Raw genomic sequence first — 21,720 nt, forward strand, 5'->3', positions numbered from 1 at the left:
ACGGTCTCTCTTAATAATAATAATCATCTTATTAATATTCTTATTAATAATAATAAGAATAATCTCTTTTCTCACACAGAAAAACATACATGGTTCATTCTGCCTGAAAAGGTTTAGCTATCATGTAGTGATGAAAGTATTTCTGAGCATGAAAATGAGAATTATTTTTCCCTGTTTTGACAAAAAGAAGGGAAAAATAATTTTTTCTTGTGTGCAAATGTCACAAATGTCACGTGGTGTGCAAATGCCACATCCACTTAGCTACACAAGAAAAAATTCCTGTATAGCTCAGTGGATGTGGCATTTGCACACCACGGCATTTGACTGCACGAAGGAAGACTTTGTTTCGAATCTAGTCGTCGACTAGAGGAAATTTTTCTAAGCCTTTTTTTGACTGGTTCCCGAGTTAGTCAATCTCTGGTACGGGCAAGTGGGTTTTTTCTCCCGGAAACTCAAGAAAATCGACCATAGAACCCACATAATTTCAGACATTAAATATATTGTGTTAGGGTTAGGGATCACAAGATGGCGGCACTTGTTGAACTATCTCTCTTCACTGCATGCCGCTTAATTAGTGATAGCCTTGGGCCAGCTATCTCTGATTGGCTGCCGGTGGAGATTGAACTGCCCACTCAGTTTCCAAAAGTTAGATAGGACCAAATGGCCTCGCCTACTCCCTATATGGGAATAAAAAGGCGTTAGCTGATTTGATTTGATTTTTTCTGACTAAGATCCTTGAATGGTAATTTTTATTTTGCACTGTTATATAGCATATTTCCCTGAGAATATTGATGCCATGAAAATTTAATCAGGATGCAAAAAAGATAGATGGAAAGGAGCTTTCAGTATAGTGTCAGTTTTTTTTTTTTAAATGACAGAAGAACAAGATTTGCTTCAAAAAATAATAATAAATAAAAAGATTTGGGATTCCAAGTCAACATTTACTTTTTTGTATGAACACTTATTTTCTTCTATTTTCAGTTTTGTTTATAATTTTATAAATTGTCTTATTTATTCATTAGGTTAAAATAGTAAATAAATTTGAGAAAATCAAGAAAGACTTTTTATGTTTTATTTCATTTTGTGAAAAATCTTGACATGATCTCTCAAAAGGGATATTATTGTTGAAATCATCATAGTTAACTTTAGGCATAGCAGTTATTCTTAAAAAAAATTAATAGGTTTCCATTTGTGAGCCTTCTCATCTGAATTTGATATATTTAATTGGAAAAACAGTTTGTGTGAAATCTGATGTGAAAATGTGCAAACATGAGAAGTGTGATTTAGATATTAATTATATATGCTGTATAAAGTTATTTTGTAAATTTTCTATACATAAGGTATGGGGGAAAAATACCTCTGATGCTACATGTTATTTATTTTCACAGTATTGATGACAACATAGAGTAATAAGAAAATAATATTTATTAACTTATTTGCTGATATTTTGCTGGTATTATATCCATCATCTTCAGAGTACAAAAACAGTTTGTCACAGTATGTAAAACAACAACAATTTGGTATAATAATGGGACAAGTTTAAAAAAATTGTAACGGACAACACAAGGAACTAAAGTCCTAATTAAGCTTTTTATCACTATGGCAAGTTGGGTCTAGCAGACCATGCCTTGGATACCACTTCATACAGGATCAATTTTAAGAAAACAAAAGTGCTACACAGAAGTCATAAGTCAGAGATATTGTTTTTGGAATCGACAGAAGCTTTAAAACATACTCCAAAACTCAACAGGTATGGTTGTATAAATTTACCAAATATCTGGGAGACAGTCATTTTAAGATCTAATTAATATTTGTTTTCTCTCTTTTTCTAACATAGATGGTGCCTAATTAGGACTTTAGTTCCTTGTGTTGTCTGTTACAATTTTTTTTAAACTAGTCATACTATCATGCCAAATTGTTGTTTCACATACTTTGACAAACTGTTTTTTGTGCTCTGAAGTTGCTGGATATAATACCACCAAAAATATCAGCAAATAAGTTAATAATATTATTTTGTTATCATTTTGTGTTGTCATCAATACTGGGAAAATAAATAACATGTACTGTAAATACATAAGCCTTTCCACTGATGCTATATATTTTTCTGCTCAACTTTGCAGATGAGAATGTTGCTGGAATTGTGGATGGTGAACCTATTTCAATAGGCAGTATTGCAGGTGGTGGTCGGTATGATAATTTAGTTGGTATGTTTGACTCTAAAGGGAAAAAAGTACCTTGTGTTGGAATGAGTATCGGAATAGAACGGATTTTTTCGCTTATGGAATTAAAAGCACAGGTATTTACTCGATTATATTTCTTTTAAGTTATAAAATGTTCAGATAAAATATTTTAATATTATGTGGATATGTTTTCAGTGCGCTAATTCGTTCCATTAAATAGAAAACCATTTGAAAAATGCATTTGCGAATGCGATTTCTCTTATTTTGGACAAACTGGCCGTTCTTTGGAAAAAAGAATAAAAGAACATCAATATTATATTGATTATAACAAACCTCTGAAGCCTGATCTGGCACAGCACAGTATTGACTCTACTCATAATGTCTCCAGTGGGATAAAGCAGTTCTCCTTCATAGATGCAGATTCAAATATGAACGCTGATTCAAAGAAAGTTGTGAAACTATCTTACACTGACCGAATTTAAATAGAAATGACTACGTCTCTCTCAAAGATCTGAGAGACTTTTATCTTAGGTAAAAAAACATTTATCTTAATAGATTAAAATTTGTTATTTCTATTATTTCTTAGCACGCGGTAACAATTGTATTTTAATAGGTGATCCATCGAACGTTTTGCCTGTATTCCATTCCTATTACAGACACTGAAGATGTACTATTAATTTTAGTACGAAATATCTGTCCTTTTACTAATTAAAGATATCACTGTGGTTTTTACGTGTTACTTTATTATTTAAATCTTTTTTTTTTTTTTTCAAATGGATCATATTTTTGCTGTTAAACATTTTTTAAATTATTAATTTTTTTTTTAAGTTAATATTATATTGTTTTCCTGTTTTAACCACCATGCAACTGGCATACTAAAGATAAAGCATACAAAGAGAAGATAATCTTTTTTGAAAATTAGCTACTAAAATATTTGTAATTCAAAATTTTAATTATTAAGAGAAGTGAAGGCATCTTCTTTGAAACCTAGTGCAACTTAGAGATGGACACAAATATTTGGTTTGCTTTGGTGAGTTTTTGAGATATTCAGCTTCAGCCAAATCAGTAGAAAGATTCAATTTTCAGCTGCCTGAAGCAGAAAAATTCTTGTTACATGCATCATAACAAATGCAACCAATCAGGAAAAGCTTCTGCTTATTTTGTGCAACTGCTCAAATAGAAACATTTCCAGGACTAATGAGTAAACTTATTGCTTGAAAGATTTTTTTTTTTCTAGAAATATTTATAAAGAAACCAGACATATGCTACCCAAGAAAATGCTGAAAAATTCATTTTCGTACATCCATAATTTATTGCAAATTAATTTTAATTATTAAATCCATAATTATTCTCTGTATTTCACAATTCAAAATAAGTTCCGTTAATATTTGTGTTATGTGAAGATTGTTTCTTCAAATATTTTGTGTCTATTGTTTTTTAAATACAATGTTCTCTATTAAATTAAATGATAGTTTCATCACCATCATCAAATTCTTGCCATGTACCCTCAAGGGGTGTACAGGATATGATAGTACTACATGAAAAATTTACATCATTACTAACTTCCTATCTACAATTTTCCTCCAAATTATTACCAGATCTTATATTTCTATCGTCTAAGACACTTTGTACCATATCAATCCACCTATATTTTGGTCTTCCTCTGGGTCATTTTCCTGCCAACCTGGCAGAGAACACTTGTTTTGCTAATCTTTCCTCGCCCATTCTATTTAAGTGACCATACCACGTGAGATTAGCTCTGCTAACGCATTCCTGGATGCTGACAATGTCAAGTTCTTTCCTAAAGTTTCATTATGTCAAATAATGAAACTATAAGTGATCTCTAGGTGGGTGCATAATAAAATATTAAACTGTAGAGCTGAGAAGCTTATTTTGTTTTGTTTTTTTGAATATCATCATCATCATCATACTTTTCATGGATTTAGGCCTGTTCCAGCATCAGAAATCTTTGTCAAATCTCTTTAGAGGACGTACTGGTTTTCTTTTTCCTAATGGTTTGTAATTTAATATACTTTTGGATATTTTAAAGAACAATATTGCAGATTCATCTGCATTTTATAGAAGAATTTGGAAACAAGTAAAAAAAGTAGAAAATTTTTAATTCAAAAATTTTACCAGAGAACCTTTGAGAAGGTTATTTTTTACAAACTTTCTGGTAAATTTTCAAAAATTTTAAGTTTCTTTCTACATGAGGATATAAAATATAGATGGATCTATAATATCCTCCATTATATCTCACTTATTTCAAATTGAAACATCCTGGCACAATACTTAAAAAATTTGAAAATTTGAAGAATTTTCCCTAAATTCTTATATTTAGGGAAAGCAAAATCTTAATTCTCCTTTTTACCAAAGAAGAACTTAAATGTCTTCATTCTGGCAAAGGAAAATAAACAAAAATAGAAGATATTAAAGAACGTTCTTATTTAGTAGAAGAACGCATACATACACATGTACATGTGTGTGTGTGTGTGTGTGTGTGTGTGTGTGTGTGTGTGTGTGTGTGTGTGTGTGTGTGTGTGTGTATACACCCCCACACACACACCCACACCCACACACACACACATACATATAGAAACTTGGAGAGTTTTGAATTCAGAGGAGAGAGAGCTTATAAGAATGTGCATTCCTCAGCATCGCTTTGTTTGCCCCTACTTCAAAAAACTTTCAGGTTTCTTAAATGGGGCATGAAATATGATCTGTTTATTTTACAACACCAAAATGAATACATTTATGCTCTGCCTTAATAATTACTCTTAAGCACAGACTGCTATTCACTTATGAAAAATACAGTTCTCTGAAACAGAATTGTCTCATTGACTATGTTATTGTTGATAGTGATGTTTTCTCCCTGGTGCAGGACACCAGAGTGTACAGTGGGTTTGAAATTGGAAGTGATCACTACAGTCATACCCCGAAGTTACACGGTAGGTGGGACCAACAAAAAGCGCTCAAGTCGAATTCGCATAACTCGGGGTATAATTTTGCATGAATTTATATGTACAAACATATAATTGAGACCAAAGGTTTACAAAAACAGCTATATTTTTTAAGAAATATAATCATAACTGTAGTTTTTCATACATAAAAAAAAAAAAAAAAGAAAGTTATTTCGATGTCGATGGTTTCATAACATCTAATAGATTTGTCTGACGGCATAATGCGTTTTTCTTGTCACGCAAAATTTCTTCATAGCAAGCTAATGATTTTTTTTTTTTATTCCTTGCCTTGTGGCTACAATTCGTTCCTCGTTAGAATCTATGTCCTCCAAAATCTGTAAACCTTTCTTTTATGATTGTTCTTACTGTGGATTCCTGTAGGTCGAACTTCTTTGCTAGCTCACAAATTTTCATTCCACCTTCAAAATCCTCAATAATGTTGAGTTTTGTTTCCAAAGTCAATGTTTTTCTTTTCTTGCTAGCTGTAGAAGAATTGGACTTGATTCTTTTGGACAACATTATTATTTTTTATGTGATAAAATTTTTATCAAGAACATAACATTAAACAATCGCAAGGTTTGTAGACTATAAAAATCGTGCATGAATGGAGACCGCGCGAAACACGCCAGTGCTTGTTCACAGCATGTGCAACACTGGCGAATGCAGCTGGTGCCGGAAAGATATGACTAGTGGTGAGGCATGAAGTGGGACGGGAATACGTACATATAAGAAACTGCGTAACTCCGGATTCGCGTAAGTTGGGGTATGACTGTATTTAGTTTTGAGCAGGATAAAATTGAATTTCATTTTGAAAAGCAGAACATTTAAGAAAGTTTTAAAGTGAATGAAAGTTGAGTGCTCTCAGAGGTGAACTGTAGACTAAAATACACAAAGATTACACAAAATGAAAGTGCTTGAGAACAGGAACCAAATCTTGGAGATTCAGTGGCAAGCCTTTAAGAAAACATTGATTGATTCAGCCAGAGAGGCATGTGGTGAGGTTGTCTGCAAGGATAGAAAATTCACAACTCCATGGTGGACACAGGAAGTTAAAGAGCCAGTGAAGGAAAAGAAGAAAGCATATCAAAAGTTCCTGGCAAATAAGTCAGTTTGTGCTCTTAGAGAATATAGAGACAAATGTAAGAAAGCTAAACACTGTGTAAAACTAGCTAAACGAAAGTCATGGGAAGACATTGGTAAGAACGTAGAAAATATATATCAAGAAGGTGTCAAGATATTCTGGAGATTGTTGAAGAAGCTCAGAAATAAAGGAAAGAGTGTTGTAAAAGGAATTAGAGATGATAAAGGTGACATGAAAAACTGGAGAAAAAGATATCCTTGAAGTATGAAGTAATTGCTTCGGAAAATTGCTAAATGAAACAAGCAGTGATATAGTTCGCCCACAGATTAGAGACCCTTTGGCACTTCTGCACATGTCCCAAAAAGGAGAATCCATTCTGATAATAGGGTAATCAATCTGTATTCTGGAATGAGTTTGTTTATTATTACAGGTCGGAAAATTTAGCTTTTCTTTTACGAACATTGTAGTTTTTAAAGTGTAACTATTTTGCTTGTATAACAGTTGGAAAAATTTACGTAGAGTATTAACAAAATTAAAAAAAGGTATAGCATAAAACAAAAATTTAATGAAATTTATTTTTATGAAAGTTTTCTATAAAATAAAAATAATTATACAGAAAAACAGAATTTTTTTTCAAATGAACTTAGATATTCTAAACTTACAGTTGAGAGAACTGAGACACTTTAATGTCCTAAACCGATTAATTATTTATGACTTGTTGTGACTCTTTTAACAAATCCATGCAAAAAAAAAAGGTTGGAAAAAATACCATTTTCAAATTCTTTTAATCTTCATAGTCATCTGAATCGGTGTCCGAATCGCCATCACTTTCACTTAAAGTGATCACCAAAGGTTCGCATAATTCTTCGATAATTCCGTCTCTGTCCCAATATATATTTTCCAATGAGGTGACATGAGAGCAATATTTTCCCTAGTTTTGAACTGTAATACTTTCAATCACCTGTTCTGAAAGCTTAAAAAGTTTCTACATGTCAATATCCCCAGTTATGTTGCGATGGTGAATGAAACTTTTCACTTCTGCCCAAACATACTCAATAGCATTAAAACAAAATCCGATTTCATGAAGTATTTCCCTTAAAGTTTCTCTTTTCCAAGGAAAAATTAATTTTTTCTTTAAGCACAGGAATCAATTTCGGAACAGTTGGCACTCTTTTCTCGACCACGTAAAATTCGTGAATAGTTCTTCTCATAACGTCTAAATCAAAATCATTCAACGAGAAAGAAAAGAGTGCATCTACATCAAAATCATTCAAAGCACCAGAGAAAGAAACCATCGAAACCTACGGTTTCGATGGTTTCTTTCTCTGTCGCTTTTTTTTAGGAGATTTAAATTTTCAGATCTGAAACCCTTAATCCTCAAGTTGCCCTCATTTTACATGCTGCCTGAGATAGTTATCTCTTGAGAACTCAAGAAATTCATTTTTCTTATTCCCAAATGCTGTCTCTTCATTAAACCACCACAATTAAAGTTGCCCATAATTATTACCCTTCCTTTGTTCATTTAATCCAAATTGTTTATACATTTCTTCATCACCATCCTCCACGTTCCCTGGTCTTAGCAACATCTAACTAAATGTCTTCCTATCAACCACCACCACCACCACCTCACACCACATTGCCTCATAACTATTGCCACTATTTCCCTCTTTCGTGTCAACCTTATGTTGACAAGAAAGAGGGAAATAGTGGCAATAGTTATGAGGGAAATAGCTCTCCTCCCTTCTTGTCCTTTTTATCCTTGCAAAAAATACTGTATCCTTCCATTTCTTTTTCCCATTAGGATATCATCTTCATTCAACCATGTTTCACTTATTCCAATGATTTCAGGTGCGAATAAACTCAATTGGTGAAACCATTTCATCTCCCTTATTTCTGACTTCTGGCATTTGCAGCAGTTCATTCTTATGTTTATAATCAGTCCTATTGAAGCCACTTGGTGGTTGTGATTTCCTCACCACACCTACCCTTGCCCAATCACCCTTACCATACATATATCTGTTCAGTCTCAACTTCTCTGCCCATATTGCAATATATTCCATTTCCATACACACATTCACTGTTACTTTCAACATCCACTCTCCCTGTCATATCTCCCTGTCCACCTGGGCTCCCCCATTTCCCTGTTCCTCTTGCATTCCCGTTCTCTCTCATGTTACTAATTTTTCCACTGCCAAGCACTTCTGCCTCTTCAATACCACTCTCCTTATCTTTCACTTCCTTACTTCTGATCTCTTGTTTGTATCACACACTGCACTTCCATCTAGCAACACTTTCTCAATTGCACTCACTCCAAAGCCATTCAAATGGAACCCATCACCCTGTATAATTCTTTTCTTCTCTCAAACGCATGCATACATCCACAAACTGTGCTCCCTTCTCCTCACACAGCTTCACTAGCATACCATTCATGATTATGGCTCTCCATGTCAACTAACCATTGTCATACCTTTGCAGCACACTGACAACCTTTCCCTCTTCTCAATAACTTCCTGATATTTGCCCTCACAGACTTCTTACGTCCACTTAGATCATTTGTGCCCACAACCACCACTTATTCTCTTGCTCATTTCTTCCTCATGTCCAATTCCTGAATTCATCCTACTCATTCTCCCTTCTGGGTAGTAGACCTTATGGACTCTCTCTCTCTCTCATTGACTAATCCTCTCACCATGGGAATCTCCATACACTGCTATCCTGGAATCACTCATCACCCACCTTTCACCATTTTTTCTTTCATTCTATTCTTTTGTACACTTTCATTAGTTTCGCTAAATGTCTAATATCACTCCTCATATTCCTTTTTTAATTTTTTAATAACTGTTTTATCAAATCTTGCATTCTTACAATTTTACTCTCTATTACACTTTTTTTATAATCTTTGTCAAGTAGCTTTATTTTATCCTCCTCCATGTTTCGCCAATCTTTTTCTATTGGCATCCTCAGGGAATACAAACTAGTAAGCTAAAATGAAGGTTACAGACTAGGTTATAACTGATGGTTCTAATTCATACAAAAAATTGGTATTGTGCGTGTCTCGTTAACGTGATTTATTCGTTATGGCTCATTACGTAATTGTTATGAAAGTTCATTTCTTTGATGTTTAATGATCTGATAAAAGTTTTCCAAATTTCTGGTAAAATTAGACCTTGATTCTTGTTTAGGTTTTCAGTTTTACGGGCGACTGTAGCTGCTTCTTTAAAGGTTCTTGAATGGTAGTTATCTTCTATGTATGGCATAAGGCTCTTATCCCACTCAATGTGATGGTTAGTAGAGGCAAAGTGGCATGAAAGGCCTGAAATGTCTTGTCTGTTATTTCTGACATATCCTGTGTGTTCTTTCTTTCTCGTTTCAAAGCTTCTAGAGGTCTGACCTACGTAACTAATACCACATGAGCAAGGTATATTATATACTCCAGAGTACTTGTAGAATGGGTGAGGATCTTTCGGTGATCTTAAAAATTTCCGAATAGTGTTGATTGGTTTGAATGCCACTCTGATCTTATGTGGTTTTAAAAGGTTAGCTAATTTTTTGGAAAGGTTGCTGACAAAAGGAATCGTAATTGTACTGATGTATTGGACGTCATCACGTTGTCGATGTGGTATATCAGTAAAGAGAATCTTGTTATAGAGTCTTTTTGGGTAACCATTTAAAGAAAGTTCTCTGGATATTGTGGTTAATTCCGTTAGTAGGTCATCCTTGTCTGTCGTATACTGTATAGCTCTTTTCTTGAGACTATGGATAATGCTAAGTTCCTGAGCTATGTGATGAGCTGAGTTGAAATGGAGGTAACGTCCAGTATTTGTAGGTTTTCTGTATGCAGATAGGTTGATACTATTATTGGATTGTTTCTTTATTAAAATGTCAAGGAATGGCAGTTTTTTATCTTTTTCCATTTCTAATGTGAATTTGATGGTATTGTGGAAACTACTGATTTGGTTGAGGTAATTCATTAGTTCTTCTTTCGTATGATCCCAAATGATAAAGATGTCATTTACATATCTGTACCAAATTTTCGGTTTTGGAATGATCTCGGTTAAGATTTTTTTTTCTAGATCTTCCACGAATAAGTCAGTACAGGGAGGAGATAGGGGGCTACCCATAGCTAATTCAGTGAGTTGTTTGTAGATCGTTTTTTGCCAAATAAAATAGTTAGAAGTTAAACAGTGATTGAACAAAGTAGTGATGTTTTTTGGGAACAAGTTGTCTAAGATGTTGATGACTTCAACCACTGGAATGTTAGTAAACAGAGATGTAATGTCCAGGCTTGCTAGTATATCCTCTTCAAAAATAGGGATGTTTTTTATTTTATCTATAAAATGTTTTTAGTTTTTAATATAAGTATCCGAGACGTGAATGTGTTGTTGTAAAATCTTCGCAAGATACTTGGACAGTTGGTAAGTGGGAGAATAGATTCCATCAACTATTGGACGTAATGGTATACCTTTATGAATTTTTGGAAGGCCATACAATCTAGGAGTAAGTGGGTGCATAGATTTTAGTTTTTTCATAATTTCTATAGGCCAGTTATTCATTCCACGTAATAATTCATTGGTGTCATGATGGTTTTTTGTGGTAGGATCTCTACTGAGGACTTCATATACAGACCTGTCAGATAATAGATTTTTAATTTTTTCTTCATAATCTTGAGTATTTAATATAACTGTATTATTACCTTTGTCGGCTTTGAGTATGATGATATCTTTATTATTCCTTAATTTGAGAAGCGTTCTTCGTTCCATTTGGTTAGAGTTGGTTAGGAGATCTTGACTGAGCTGAAAGCATTATGCTGCTTTTTAATCGTAAGTCATTAGCTATTAGAACTGGTAGTAATGAGAAGGCTTTTTCTTTCTAAGTTGCAGATGAACTCTATTTTAGGAATGACAGTGGGTTTTAAAGCAAAATTGAATCCTTTTTTGAGGATAGAGATCTCAGGTTTATTTAAAACGTGTTTAGATAGGTTAATTATCACTTAGTTATCTGGTAGAGACGGTTTCCAGTTGCTATGATTATCATACAGTATATTGAATTTATCAATTTGTGTCTTTTTGCTGTGATTAAACGTTTTGGTAAAACTGTTGCTAATCATATTGTCTAATAGTTGCCATGTCTCAGCTTCAAGATTATTAGAGATATCTGTGAATAAATTATAGCACTGTGAGTCTATTTTGCTAAGCATGAATCTCGTATGGCGAATTCTTTCTCTAAGAAGAGCATACGAAGTTCGTTGGTAAATCAAGTTGGCTTGTCTAGTTTTATAATATTGTTTCAAACGAAGAAATTTTGGGATCACGCTATTGTCTCTACATCTTTTTAAAAAAGTCAGATGAAATACCTAGCTTTTTTTTGCATTTTAAACCTTCGAGATTGCGTACCTTTTGTTTGGTGAACTCGTTGATCCTGTTCATTATGTGGAATTTTTTTCTTGACAATTATTCATAAGACTATTACACTTTTTTTATAATCTTTGTCAAGTAGCTTTATTTTATCCTCCTACATGTTTCGCCAATCTTTTTCTATTGGCATCCTCAGGGAATACAAACTAGTAAGCTAAAATGAAGGTTACAGACTAGGTTATAACTGATGGTTCTAATTCATACAAAAAATTGATATTGTGCGTGACAATGTGCATGTCTTGTTAACGTGACAAAAAAAAACATCGCTACTTTGTTCAATCACTGTTTAACTTCTAACTATTTTATTTGGCAAAAAACGATCTACAAACAACTCACTGAATTAGCTATGGGTAGCCCCCTATCTCCTCCCTGTGCTGACTTATTCGTGGAAGATCTAGAAAAAAAAATCTTAACCGAGATCATTCCAAAACCGAAAATTTGGTACAGATATGTAAATGACATCTTTATCATTTGGGATCATACGAAAGAAGAACTAATGAATTACCTCAACCAAATCAGTAGTTTCCACAATACCATCAAATTCACATTAGAAATGGAAAAAGATAAAAAACTGCCATTCCTTGACATTTTAATAAAGAAACAATCCAATAATAGTATCAACCTATCTGCATACAGAAAACCTACAAATACTGGACGTTACCTCCATTTCAACTCAGCTCATCACATAGCTCAGGAACTTAGCATTATCCATAGTCTCAAGAAAAGAGCTATACAGTATACGACAGACAAGGATGACCTACTAACGGAATTAACCACAATATCCAGAGAACTTTCTTTAAATGGTTACCCAAAAAGACTCTATAACAAGATTCTCTTTACTGATATACCACATCGACAACGTGATGACGTCCAATACATCAGTACAATTACGATTCCTTTTGTCAGCAACCTTTCCAAAAAATTAGCTAACCTTTTAAAACCACATAAGATCAGAGTGGCATTCAAATCAATCAACACTATTCGGAAATTTTTAAGATCACCGAAAGATCCTCACCCATTCTACAAGTACTCTGGAGTATATAATATACCTTGCTCATGTGGTATTAGTTACGTAGGTCAGACCTCTAGACGCTTTGAAATGAGAAAGAAAGAACACATAGGATATGTCAGAAATAACAGACAAGACATTTCAGGCCTTTCATGCCACTTTGCCTCTACTAACCATCACATTGAGTGGGATAAGAGCCTTATGCCATACATAGAAGATAAATACTATTCAAGAACCTTTAAAGAAGCAGCTACAGTCGCCCGTAAAACTGAAAACCTAAACAAGAATCAAGGTCTAATTTTACCAGAAATTTGGAAAACTTTTATCAGATCATTAAACATCAAAGAAATGAACTTTCATAACAATTACGTAATGAGCCATAACGAATAAATCACGTTAACGAGACACGCACAATACCAATTTTTTGTATGAATTAGAACCATCAGTTATAACCTAGTCTGTAACCTTCATTTTAACTTACTAGTTTGTATTCCCTGAGGATGCCAATAGAAAAAGATTGGCGAAACATGTAGGAGGATAAAATAAAGCTACTTGACAAAGTTTATAAAAAAAGTGTAATAGTCTTATGAATAATTGTCAAGAAAAAAATTCAACATAATTTCACTCTCTCTTGCACCCATAGTCTCACTACCTCTCGTTCTGCTGTACCTTACTTCTGTTTCCTCATTCATACCTCCTTTTGCTCCCTTATCACTAACTTTCACTTGTACATTCTTATGTTCTTTTGTTCCCTCAATTTCACTTGTTTTCATTTCATTTCCGTTTCTTTCATTTACACCATATTTTATTTTTTTCAGTCTGTTTTGTATTGATGAACTCGTATTCTAATATATTGCACTTTCTTCAAATCCACACTTTCTCTCATCTCCTAGTCATTCTCTCCACAAACATGCCTCTTACATTCCATCATGCATACATATTACACTCACAACATTGAATCATTTTTGGAAAAGTCTGTTGTTAATGATTTTCATGGCACTTGCCTAGTTGCACTGGTCAATGCCCACATGATTGACCTCACAACTGCCATTGTATTCTGTTTAAATAAGGCAGTTTTAATTAATAAATCAGGCCAAAAATCATGCAGACACTACATTACCAAAATTAAATAGTACAACAGCAAAATTCAAACAATACCGCCAATTATTACTCAAAATAGCACTTATCTTCTCCAGAGCTCTTTTCCAACACTACACACCTTATGATCTTGTAGTGGATATTCCTCTAGTTGCTGAATATAATTAAATAATTAAGAAAGAGATGAAGCAGAAATCAATTATAATACAAGAGAAACAATGGATAGATCAATATAAGAATTTATGTTATTACATAAATTTAATAATAGAAAATAACAATGAAGAAATCAATGCTGATATAGAACCAATTAGATTAGAAGAACTAAAATAAACAATAAAGATAATAAGAAATAGGCTAACACTGCATTTGTTCTTTTCTTTGATGTCATATGTTAAAATAAAAGATTATTATTGGTTAACCTGCCCATAATTGATGCTGGTTTTTAATAAAATTATGTGACTAGATCAATTTCAACTACTTTAACTGCTCCATTTTTGTGATAATAATAAACTGCCTAAGGGTGACAGATTATACAAGCCAAATAGTAAGATTGATTATTTGGAACAAAAAAAAAAAAAAAAATGAAGTGTTTTACCCACATAGAAACCTGTATTGATGAAAGTATGTTGATTTGGAAGGGTAGATTGAGTTTAGGTAGTTCATTCTTTCCGAAAGACACTGTTTTGGAATACAAGTGTTTGTCCTTTTGTGACTGTACGATAGGTTATATATTAGATGTTATTGTTTATACTGATTCTGCCATAGAAGTTGAACCATGGCTATGGTGTATCTGGTAATGTGGTAATAATACTGTTATATCCATATTTTGATAAAGGACATTTGTTGATAGTTGGTATACAAGTTTAAATTTGTTAAATGATTTGGCTGAAAGAAAAAAAAAAAAAAAAACAGTTGCATGTAAAAGAAAGGAAGAAAAAAAAAAAATTAAATCCTGTTTATATATGTGGTAAGCCAGTAACAGGATAGGTGCTAGTCATTTCATTTAATATGTCATCAAATGTAGATAGTAGAAAATTAACTGAGCTTGCTTCATGGTTTTTTATGAACCGTATTAAGAGGGTTAGGTTGGCTCAAGAGTTTTGGCATGTTAGACTGGTTTGATAGTAGAGTGCAATAATTTACTCCTAAATTCAAACCAGCCCAATGCCCTAATGCTCTTGAACCAATCAAACACTTCTTAATACATTTTTCATAAAAAAAAACAACAGAAAAAAAAAACAGTTACTTTTATACTTTCTACATCTGATGTTAAGAAAATGGCCAATACCCATCGTATTGCTGGCGCTTACCGTGTACATTACCAATTTTTAATTACTTTTTTCCCCCAGTTCTTTTAAATTCATAGTTTGCATAATTCATCTTTTCAGCAGTGATATTTTCATTATCGGTTTTATCATGTTTTTTCAGCTATCTGACATGTATCTCTACACTGTTATCAGTTCTCATTGTGGTAATACTTTTATAGTGAATTCATTCACTAAAGCAGTCTGTTAAAATAAAATAAATTTTTTTGCTACTTCATGCTATATCTGTTATACCTTTCTTTGGTCTTTGAGTTTCCGTAGTTGAGTCACCTGTGTGTGTGCACCATTGTTTTAGGTGCAGTAATTATCTTTTTAGCTCACTATCTGTAAAAATGCTGATGTATAATTTTTCAAAAACGTTATGTTAATTTTTAGGCAAATTGCAGAAAATATAGGAAAACTGAAACAGAAGTATATGTGGCATCAGCACAGAAAAAAATGGCAGAAGAAAGGATGAAAATTTGTAAAGAACTCTGGGATTCAAATATTAAGGTGAGTTTTTCTAAATTACTTTTCAACTTTTAAATAAGTTAAATTTTATTGTATGCTATATATGTATTTTCTGAATTATTTGATTTCTTTTGTTTCTTTTCTCATTGGGAAAAATCATCAATATGGGAAACATCAGTGTGTTTCATTTCTGTCATGAATATAATGTATCATATATCACTTTTTTACATATCAGCTCTCTTTGCATTCGTGTTCAGTATTTGCATGTTACAGCATACTTCTAAAAAGATGGTCCAGATTGATTTATAGTTATTTAATAACACGTCCTTATGTTTAATGTCTCTTTTCCTCAGCAATCTTGAGAGAATGTGAACACATTTCAACATCCAAACTGTCTCAAGTTTAGGATCATTTCAAGTGAAATCATCAGGAGACTGAAGATGCATAATTTTTGATTTTGATGAAAGCAAGTTATTTTGTCACCTGATCCTTTAGTTGGAAGAAAATATTTCTTTAAGATTTTCCTGGCATTCTATTAATTATGGCAGTCATTTTTATTTTGCATAGCTACATGATTTTTACAGTTTGAAGGTTTTTATAATTAATCACAGGTTATTTCCAGATTATCCAATTTCTAATTTTTACTGCCATTTTAATGATGCTCAAGGTGTATACTTTTTGATTTTTTTATTTACATTTTCAGATAAATTAATTTCTTTGAAGATGGCAGCCACCTGCTGTAGGTGTTCAGAGTCCTCTTTTCACCCATTTTTTTACTATACATTGCAGCCTCCTAGGTTGAATGCACAATTCTGGTGTGTGTGTGTGTGTGGGTGGGTGGGTGTGTGTTATGTATACATGTAGGGCTGGGATGGCCAACCTGTAGCACATATGCCAAAAGTGCTGCATTGGACCCCAATGATAATAATAAAAACATTAGCCTATTTATGCAAAAAGTATTAACCAAAAACCGATTTGTAGAAAAAAAAGCTAAAACTTAGTAATTATTTATTTTTAGAGATTTTATTGTTTCGTGCACATCTTTTGCACATTCACTTGTTTGATCCTGAAGTACTAAGTGTTAGCAATAGCAGTGTGTCACAGGTTTTTTTCAGTCAGTTTACAATTGATACTTGTGTGCTATGGAGTTGTGTTTTGTTCATCCTTTGTCAACATTTGCAATTATGTACTTTTTCGAAAATTAAGTCTTGTTTTTACATTCAGTTAACCCCTCACAGTGAAAAAAAAATAGTAAAAGAAAAACAGAAGGTGATAGTAAATGTGAATTCAGTGAAGAGTGAGAAAATGAGTTCTTATTTATAGCAAATCTTGTCAGGAAAACATTTTTTCACATAATAAAAGAAATTATTTTAATAGACACTATAAAACACATCAGACTGAAATAGAAGAAAAACTGAAGCTAGTACTTGGGTCTGAGTTACAGAGAGAATATGTAATTCAGAAAAAGGAAGAAATCAAAAGAAGACAAAATATGTTTGTTAAAAGAAGTTATGAAAGTTTGGTGATTGTCTTTTGAAATTGCTTTAGTGTTAGCCAAAAACAAACAGAAGTCTTTCTCTGATGGAGAAGAATTTGTTAAGCCATGTCTCCAAATATTTGCAAGATGTCTTGTTGATAAAAATATCAAAAGGGAAGTACACAAAATTGCTCTGTCAAAGCAAACAGGTTACAAGGTGTACTCTCTCATAATGTAACTGAGCAACACTGAAAGACCTTGTCCATGTTTGTACTTTCTTTTCTTTAGCTTTGGACAAATCTGCTGACATATGTTATGTAGCCCAGTTAAGCATTTTTATAAGAGGAATTGATGATTTGAAGAACTTATTGGTCTTGAATCCCTTCATGGCAAAACAAGAAGATCAGACATAGAAAATAAAATTGTGCCTAGAAAATCTACAAATTGATTTTCTAGTAGAAAATTTTGTAGTAAACTCCTCAGTGTTTGTACTGACAATTGCCATCAATGATAGGTAACACCGCTAGGACTACAACTTTGCTTGAAAATTTTTTCTATCATCCTTTACTAAAATATCACTGCATTATACACCAAGAGTTACTGTGTGAAAAAACATTAAATTTGCACTATGTTATGTTACCGGTTGTGAAATGTGTGAATAAATTTAGAGCATGAGGATTAAACAGAAGAGAATTCAGATATGCTGATCTCGTTCGTCATTGTGAGGTGTACTGGCTTTCTAGAGGACAGGTTCTGTGCAGATTTTGGAAACTGAAAAGTACTGTTCATAATTTTCTAGAATAGAAAAATGAGCTGCCTGAGGAAAAACCCTTTTATGTGATAACAATTGGCTGTTTGATTTAGCATTTTTAGTTGAGATGGCATACCAGCCATCTCAATGATCTAAATTTGAAACTGCTGGACAAGAAAAAATTGTCTCTAAGCTTAGTAAATGATATTAATGCATTCAAGATGAAGTTCAAGCTGTATACCTCCCAGTTAGAAATTGAGGATTTGAGCCAGTTTCTGTACTTAAAAAAGCAGAGTGAATGTGCTGAAAATAATGACAATTTTACAAAATTATTGAAAATATCGAGTTATTGCAAAAGTCAGTTGAAAGTAATTTTTTGTAATTTTACTAAAGAAGAGGACTGCATACTTGCATTTATAAACCCATTTTCACTTAGTGAACAAAAAATCATGAAGATGCCTAGTAACATACAAACAGAACTTGTTGACTTGAAAACAAATTCATTATTGAACATGAAATTTGATTAGCTTCCCCCAGTCCTGAATGCTTTCAACATGACTAATTTCTGGCGAATTACCCTGTGAGCATTTCCTAGAATTAAGAAAATTTGACCAGAGTTATATCTGTCATTTTAGAACAACATACGGATATGAACAAAACAATATGAGGTCACGATTGACTGATTCAAATTTGAAGAATTTTCTGCTGCTCTCAGTAATGACAGTAATGAATTTAACCCCAAACATTAAAAGCTTGGTGTAATCAGAACAGAATCAAAAGTCTCTCTCATTAAGGTAAGTAATGTTTATCTTGTTTTTATATTAAATTAATATATCATGTCTATATTAACATATTTTTACAGGGCGATTTTTAAGGTATCGAAGTTGTATGGTGCATGGAACATAAAAATTCTCGTGGAAAGGCTTAGACATTGGTTATGCATTTTCACTATATAATTTAAGGAAATTACAATAATAGGATATACATTAAATAAATTTTATCATCATCATCAAATTCCTGACATGTACCCTCAAGGGGTGTACAGGATATGACAGTACTACATGAAAAAATTACATCATTACTAATTTCCTATCTATAATTTTCCTCCAAATCAGTCTGTTACTTGTCAAGATTCCAACATTATCAGATCTTATATTTCTATCTTCCAAGGCACTTTTGTACTGCATCAATCCACCTACATCTTGGTCTTCCTCTTGGTCGTTTTGCTGCTAACCTGGCAGAGAACACTTGTTTTGCTAATCTTTCCTCTCCCATTCTATTTAAGTGACCATACCACCTGAGATTAGCTCTGCTAACGCATTCCTGGATGCTGACAATGTCAAGTTCTTTCCTAATATCCTCATTTTTAATATGATATTGCCATTGATGCCATCTGTTCACGCCTCTAATCTTTCTCAGGACTCCCATATCTGTGGTCTCTAGTCTTTGGTCAAGTGTTTTACTTCTGACCCAGCTCTCAGATCCATAAGTTAAAACTGGTTTGGACACTGTCTTGTATACAGCTAATTTAGTGTTCCGACTAATTTCTCTCTTATTCCATATGAATTTATTCAATTGACCTCCCACCATACCAGCTTTGCTGATTCTGTTGTCTATTTCTATATTTAATTTACCATCTTCAGTAAAAATCGTGCCTAAGTAGCTGAAATGTTTTACTTGTTCCACAGGTTCTCCATTCACAACACAGTTGACATTTTCAATGATTCTGCCTATTTTCATTGTCTTTGTCTTTTTATTGCTGACCTTCATACCATATCTATTACAACAGCTATTCAATTTAGTCAGAGAATCTTGCAGACTTGTAGCAGATTTATTTAGAAGTATAACATCATCCACATAAAGCAAAGAGCTGACATTAACATCTCCAATTTTGATATCAGGTTTAATACCACTTTCCTTCATAATGTGATCCATATAGATAATGAATAACAGAGGGGATAATGTACATCCTTGTCTCACACCAGATTTAACATTAAACCATCTTCCTGTACTTCCTTCAATTCTAACTGCTGACTTACAACTCAAATAAAGACTAAGTATTGCTTGATATAATGCCCCATTGACACCATATAACTGCAGCGTATTGAATAGCTTCTCTCTTGGCACCTTGTCATATGCCTTTTCCAAATCGACAAAACTTAAATACAGATCTTTGTTATATTCCCAGGCTTTCTCGACTATTTGTCGTAAAGTGAAGATCTGATCCTGACAGCCTCTATTTGGCCTGAATCCAGCTTGTTCTTCACCAAGCTTTTCTTCCACAATTCTTCTCAATCGTTTCTCAAGTATACTTGCATAGATCTTGCCAGGAACACTCAGTAGGGAAATACCTCTGTAATTCTCACATTCAATTTTATTTCCCTTTTTATATATGGGTACTATGAGAGCTCTACTCCAGTCATCGGGAATTTGTCCCTCTGTCCAGGCTTTCTGAACTATGCAGTGCAGCCACTCTAAGACTTTTATACCACCATACTTCAGCATTTCTGGTCGAATATCATCTACTCCTGCTGCCTTTCCACATTTCAAGCCTTTGATGGCTTTTTCTACTTCAAGTATGGATATGTATTCTTGACTGCATGCCTGGTCAGTGTTTTTTATCACTGTGCTGTCATTACTGTTTCATTTAGCAGTTTTTCAAAGTAATTACTCCATACTTCAAGGATATCTTTTTCTCCTGTTTTCATGTCACCTTTATCATTTCTAACTCCTTTTACAGCACTCTTTCCTCCATTCCTAAGCTTCTTCAACAACCTCCAGAATATTTTGCCACCTTCTTGATATTTATTTTCTATATTCTTGCCAAAGTCCTCCCATGACTTTTGTTTAGCTAGTTTTACACACTGTTTAGCTTTCTTACATTTGTCTCTGTATTCTGTAAGAGTAAAAGCTGACTTATTTGCAGGAACTTTTGATATGCTTTCTTCTTTTCCTTCACTGCCTCTTTAACTTCCTGTGTCCACTAGGGAGTTCAGATTTTTTTTATCCTTGCACACCACCTCACCACATGCCTCTCTGGCAGAATCAATCAATGTTTTCTTCAGAGTTTGCCACTGAATCTCCAAGGTTTGATTCCTGTTCTCAAACTCTTTTATTTTTTTTCCAATAATCTTTCTGTATTTTAGCCTACAGTTCACATCTGAGAGCTGCTCAACTTTTATTCGCTTTAAAACTTTCTTACATGTTATTCTTTTCAATATGAAATTCAATTTTATCCTGCTCAAGACTAAATGGTGATCACTTCCAATATTTCAAATCCTCTGTATACTCTGGTGTCCTGCACCAGGGAGAAAACATCACTATCAGCAATAACATAGTCAATAAGACTTTTCTTATTCCTAGCCTCTTCTCTCCATGTGAATTTGTGCACATTTTTATGTTGGAGCATGGGGTTAGTAATAACCAGTCCATGTCCTGAGCAGAAATCCAACAGGTATTTGCCATTATTATTAGCTTTGCTGTGTTCTCCAAATTTTCCCAAAATATTTATGTATGTCTGACAATCATTTCCTACTCTGCTATTTAGATCCCCAACAAGGACCAACTTTTCCTTTTTCATTGTGTCAGTTGCTTTTTCTAAAGCGTCAAAAAATTCCTCCACTTCTACCTTTGTAGAACCTTCTGTGGGACCATAGGCACAAATATGTCTCATTGTCCAGTTCCCCATTCTCATATTTGCCCACATTACTCTACTTGAGACTGACTGCCATTCAAGAAAATTAGCCTCGTATTTTGTGTTGAATACTATGGCTACTCCTTCTTTTCCTTGATTGTCATTGCCTGAATATAACATTTTGTATTTATTGCTCAGAAAGATCTCACCAGTTTTGGTCTTTTTTGTTTCAGTCACCCCTATTATGTCGATCTGGTACTTATCTAATTCCTCAGCTAGCTCCATTTCTTTGCCATTCAGGCTTCTTACGTTGATAGTACCGATCTTTAACTCTGGTGATG

The 21,720-nt window shown here is 33.4% G+C and overlaps 1 protein-coding gene across 1 annotated transcript in view; it reads left to right on the forward strand.

Moving 5' to 3' along the window:
• LOC150105708 (histidine--tRNA ligase, cytoplasmic-like) overlaps positions 1-21,720 on the forward strand; it is a 190,507-nt gene that overhangs the window by 138,514 nt on the left and 30,273 nt on the right. The window contains exons 10-11 of the mRNA XM_090394308.1: positions 2,121-2,296; positions 15,443-15,559. Of these exons, the coding sequence (XP_090250434.1) occupies positions 2,121-2,296; positions 15,443-15,559 (293 nt within the window). The remainder of the gene's footprint in view (positions 1-2,120; positions 2,297-15,442; positions 15,560-21,720) is intronic.

The sequence above is a fragment of the Typopeltis vanoorti genome, chromosome 6 (assembly GCF_054136105.1).
Source record: "Typopeltis vanoorti isolate ZY-2024b chromosome 6, IOZ_Tvanoo_1.0, whole genome shotgun sequence".
In the NCBI taxonomy this organism is placed as follows: Eukaryota; Metazoa; Arthropoda; class Arachnida; order Uropygi; family Thelyphonidae; genus Typopeltis; species Typopeltis vanoorti.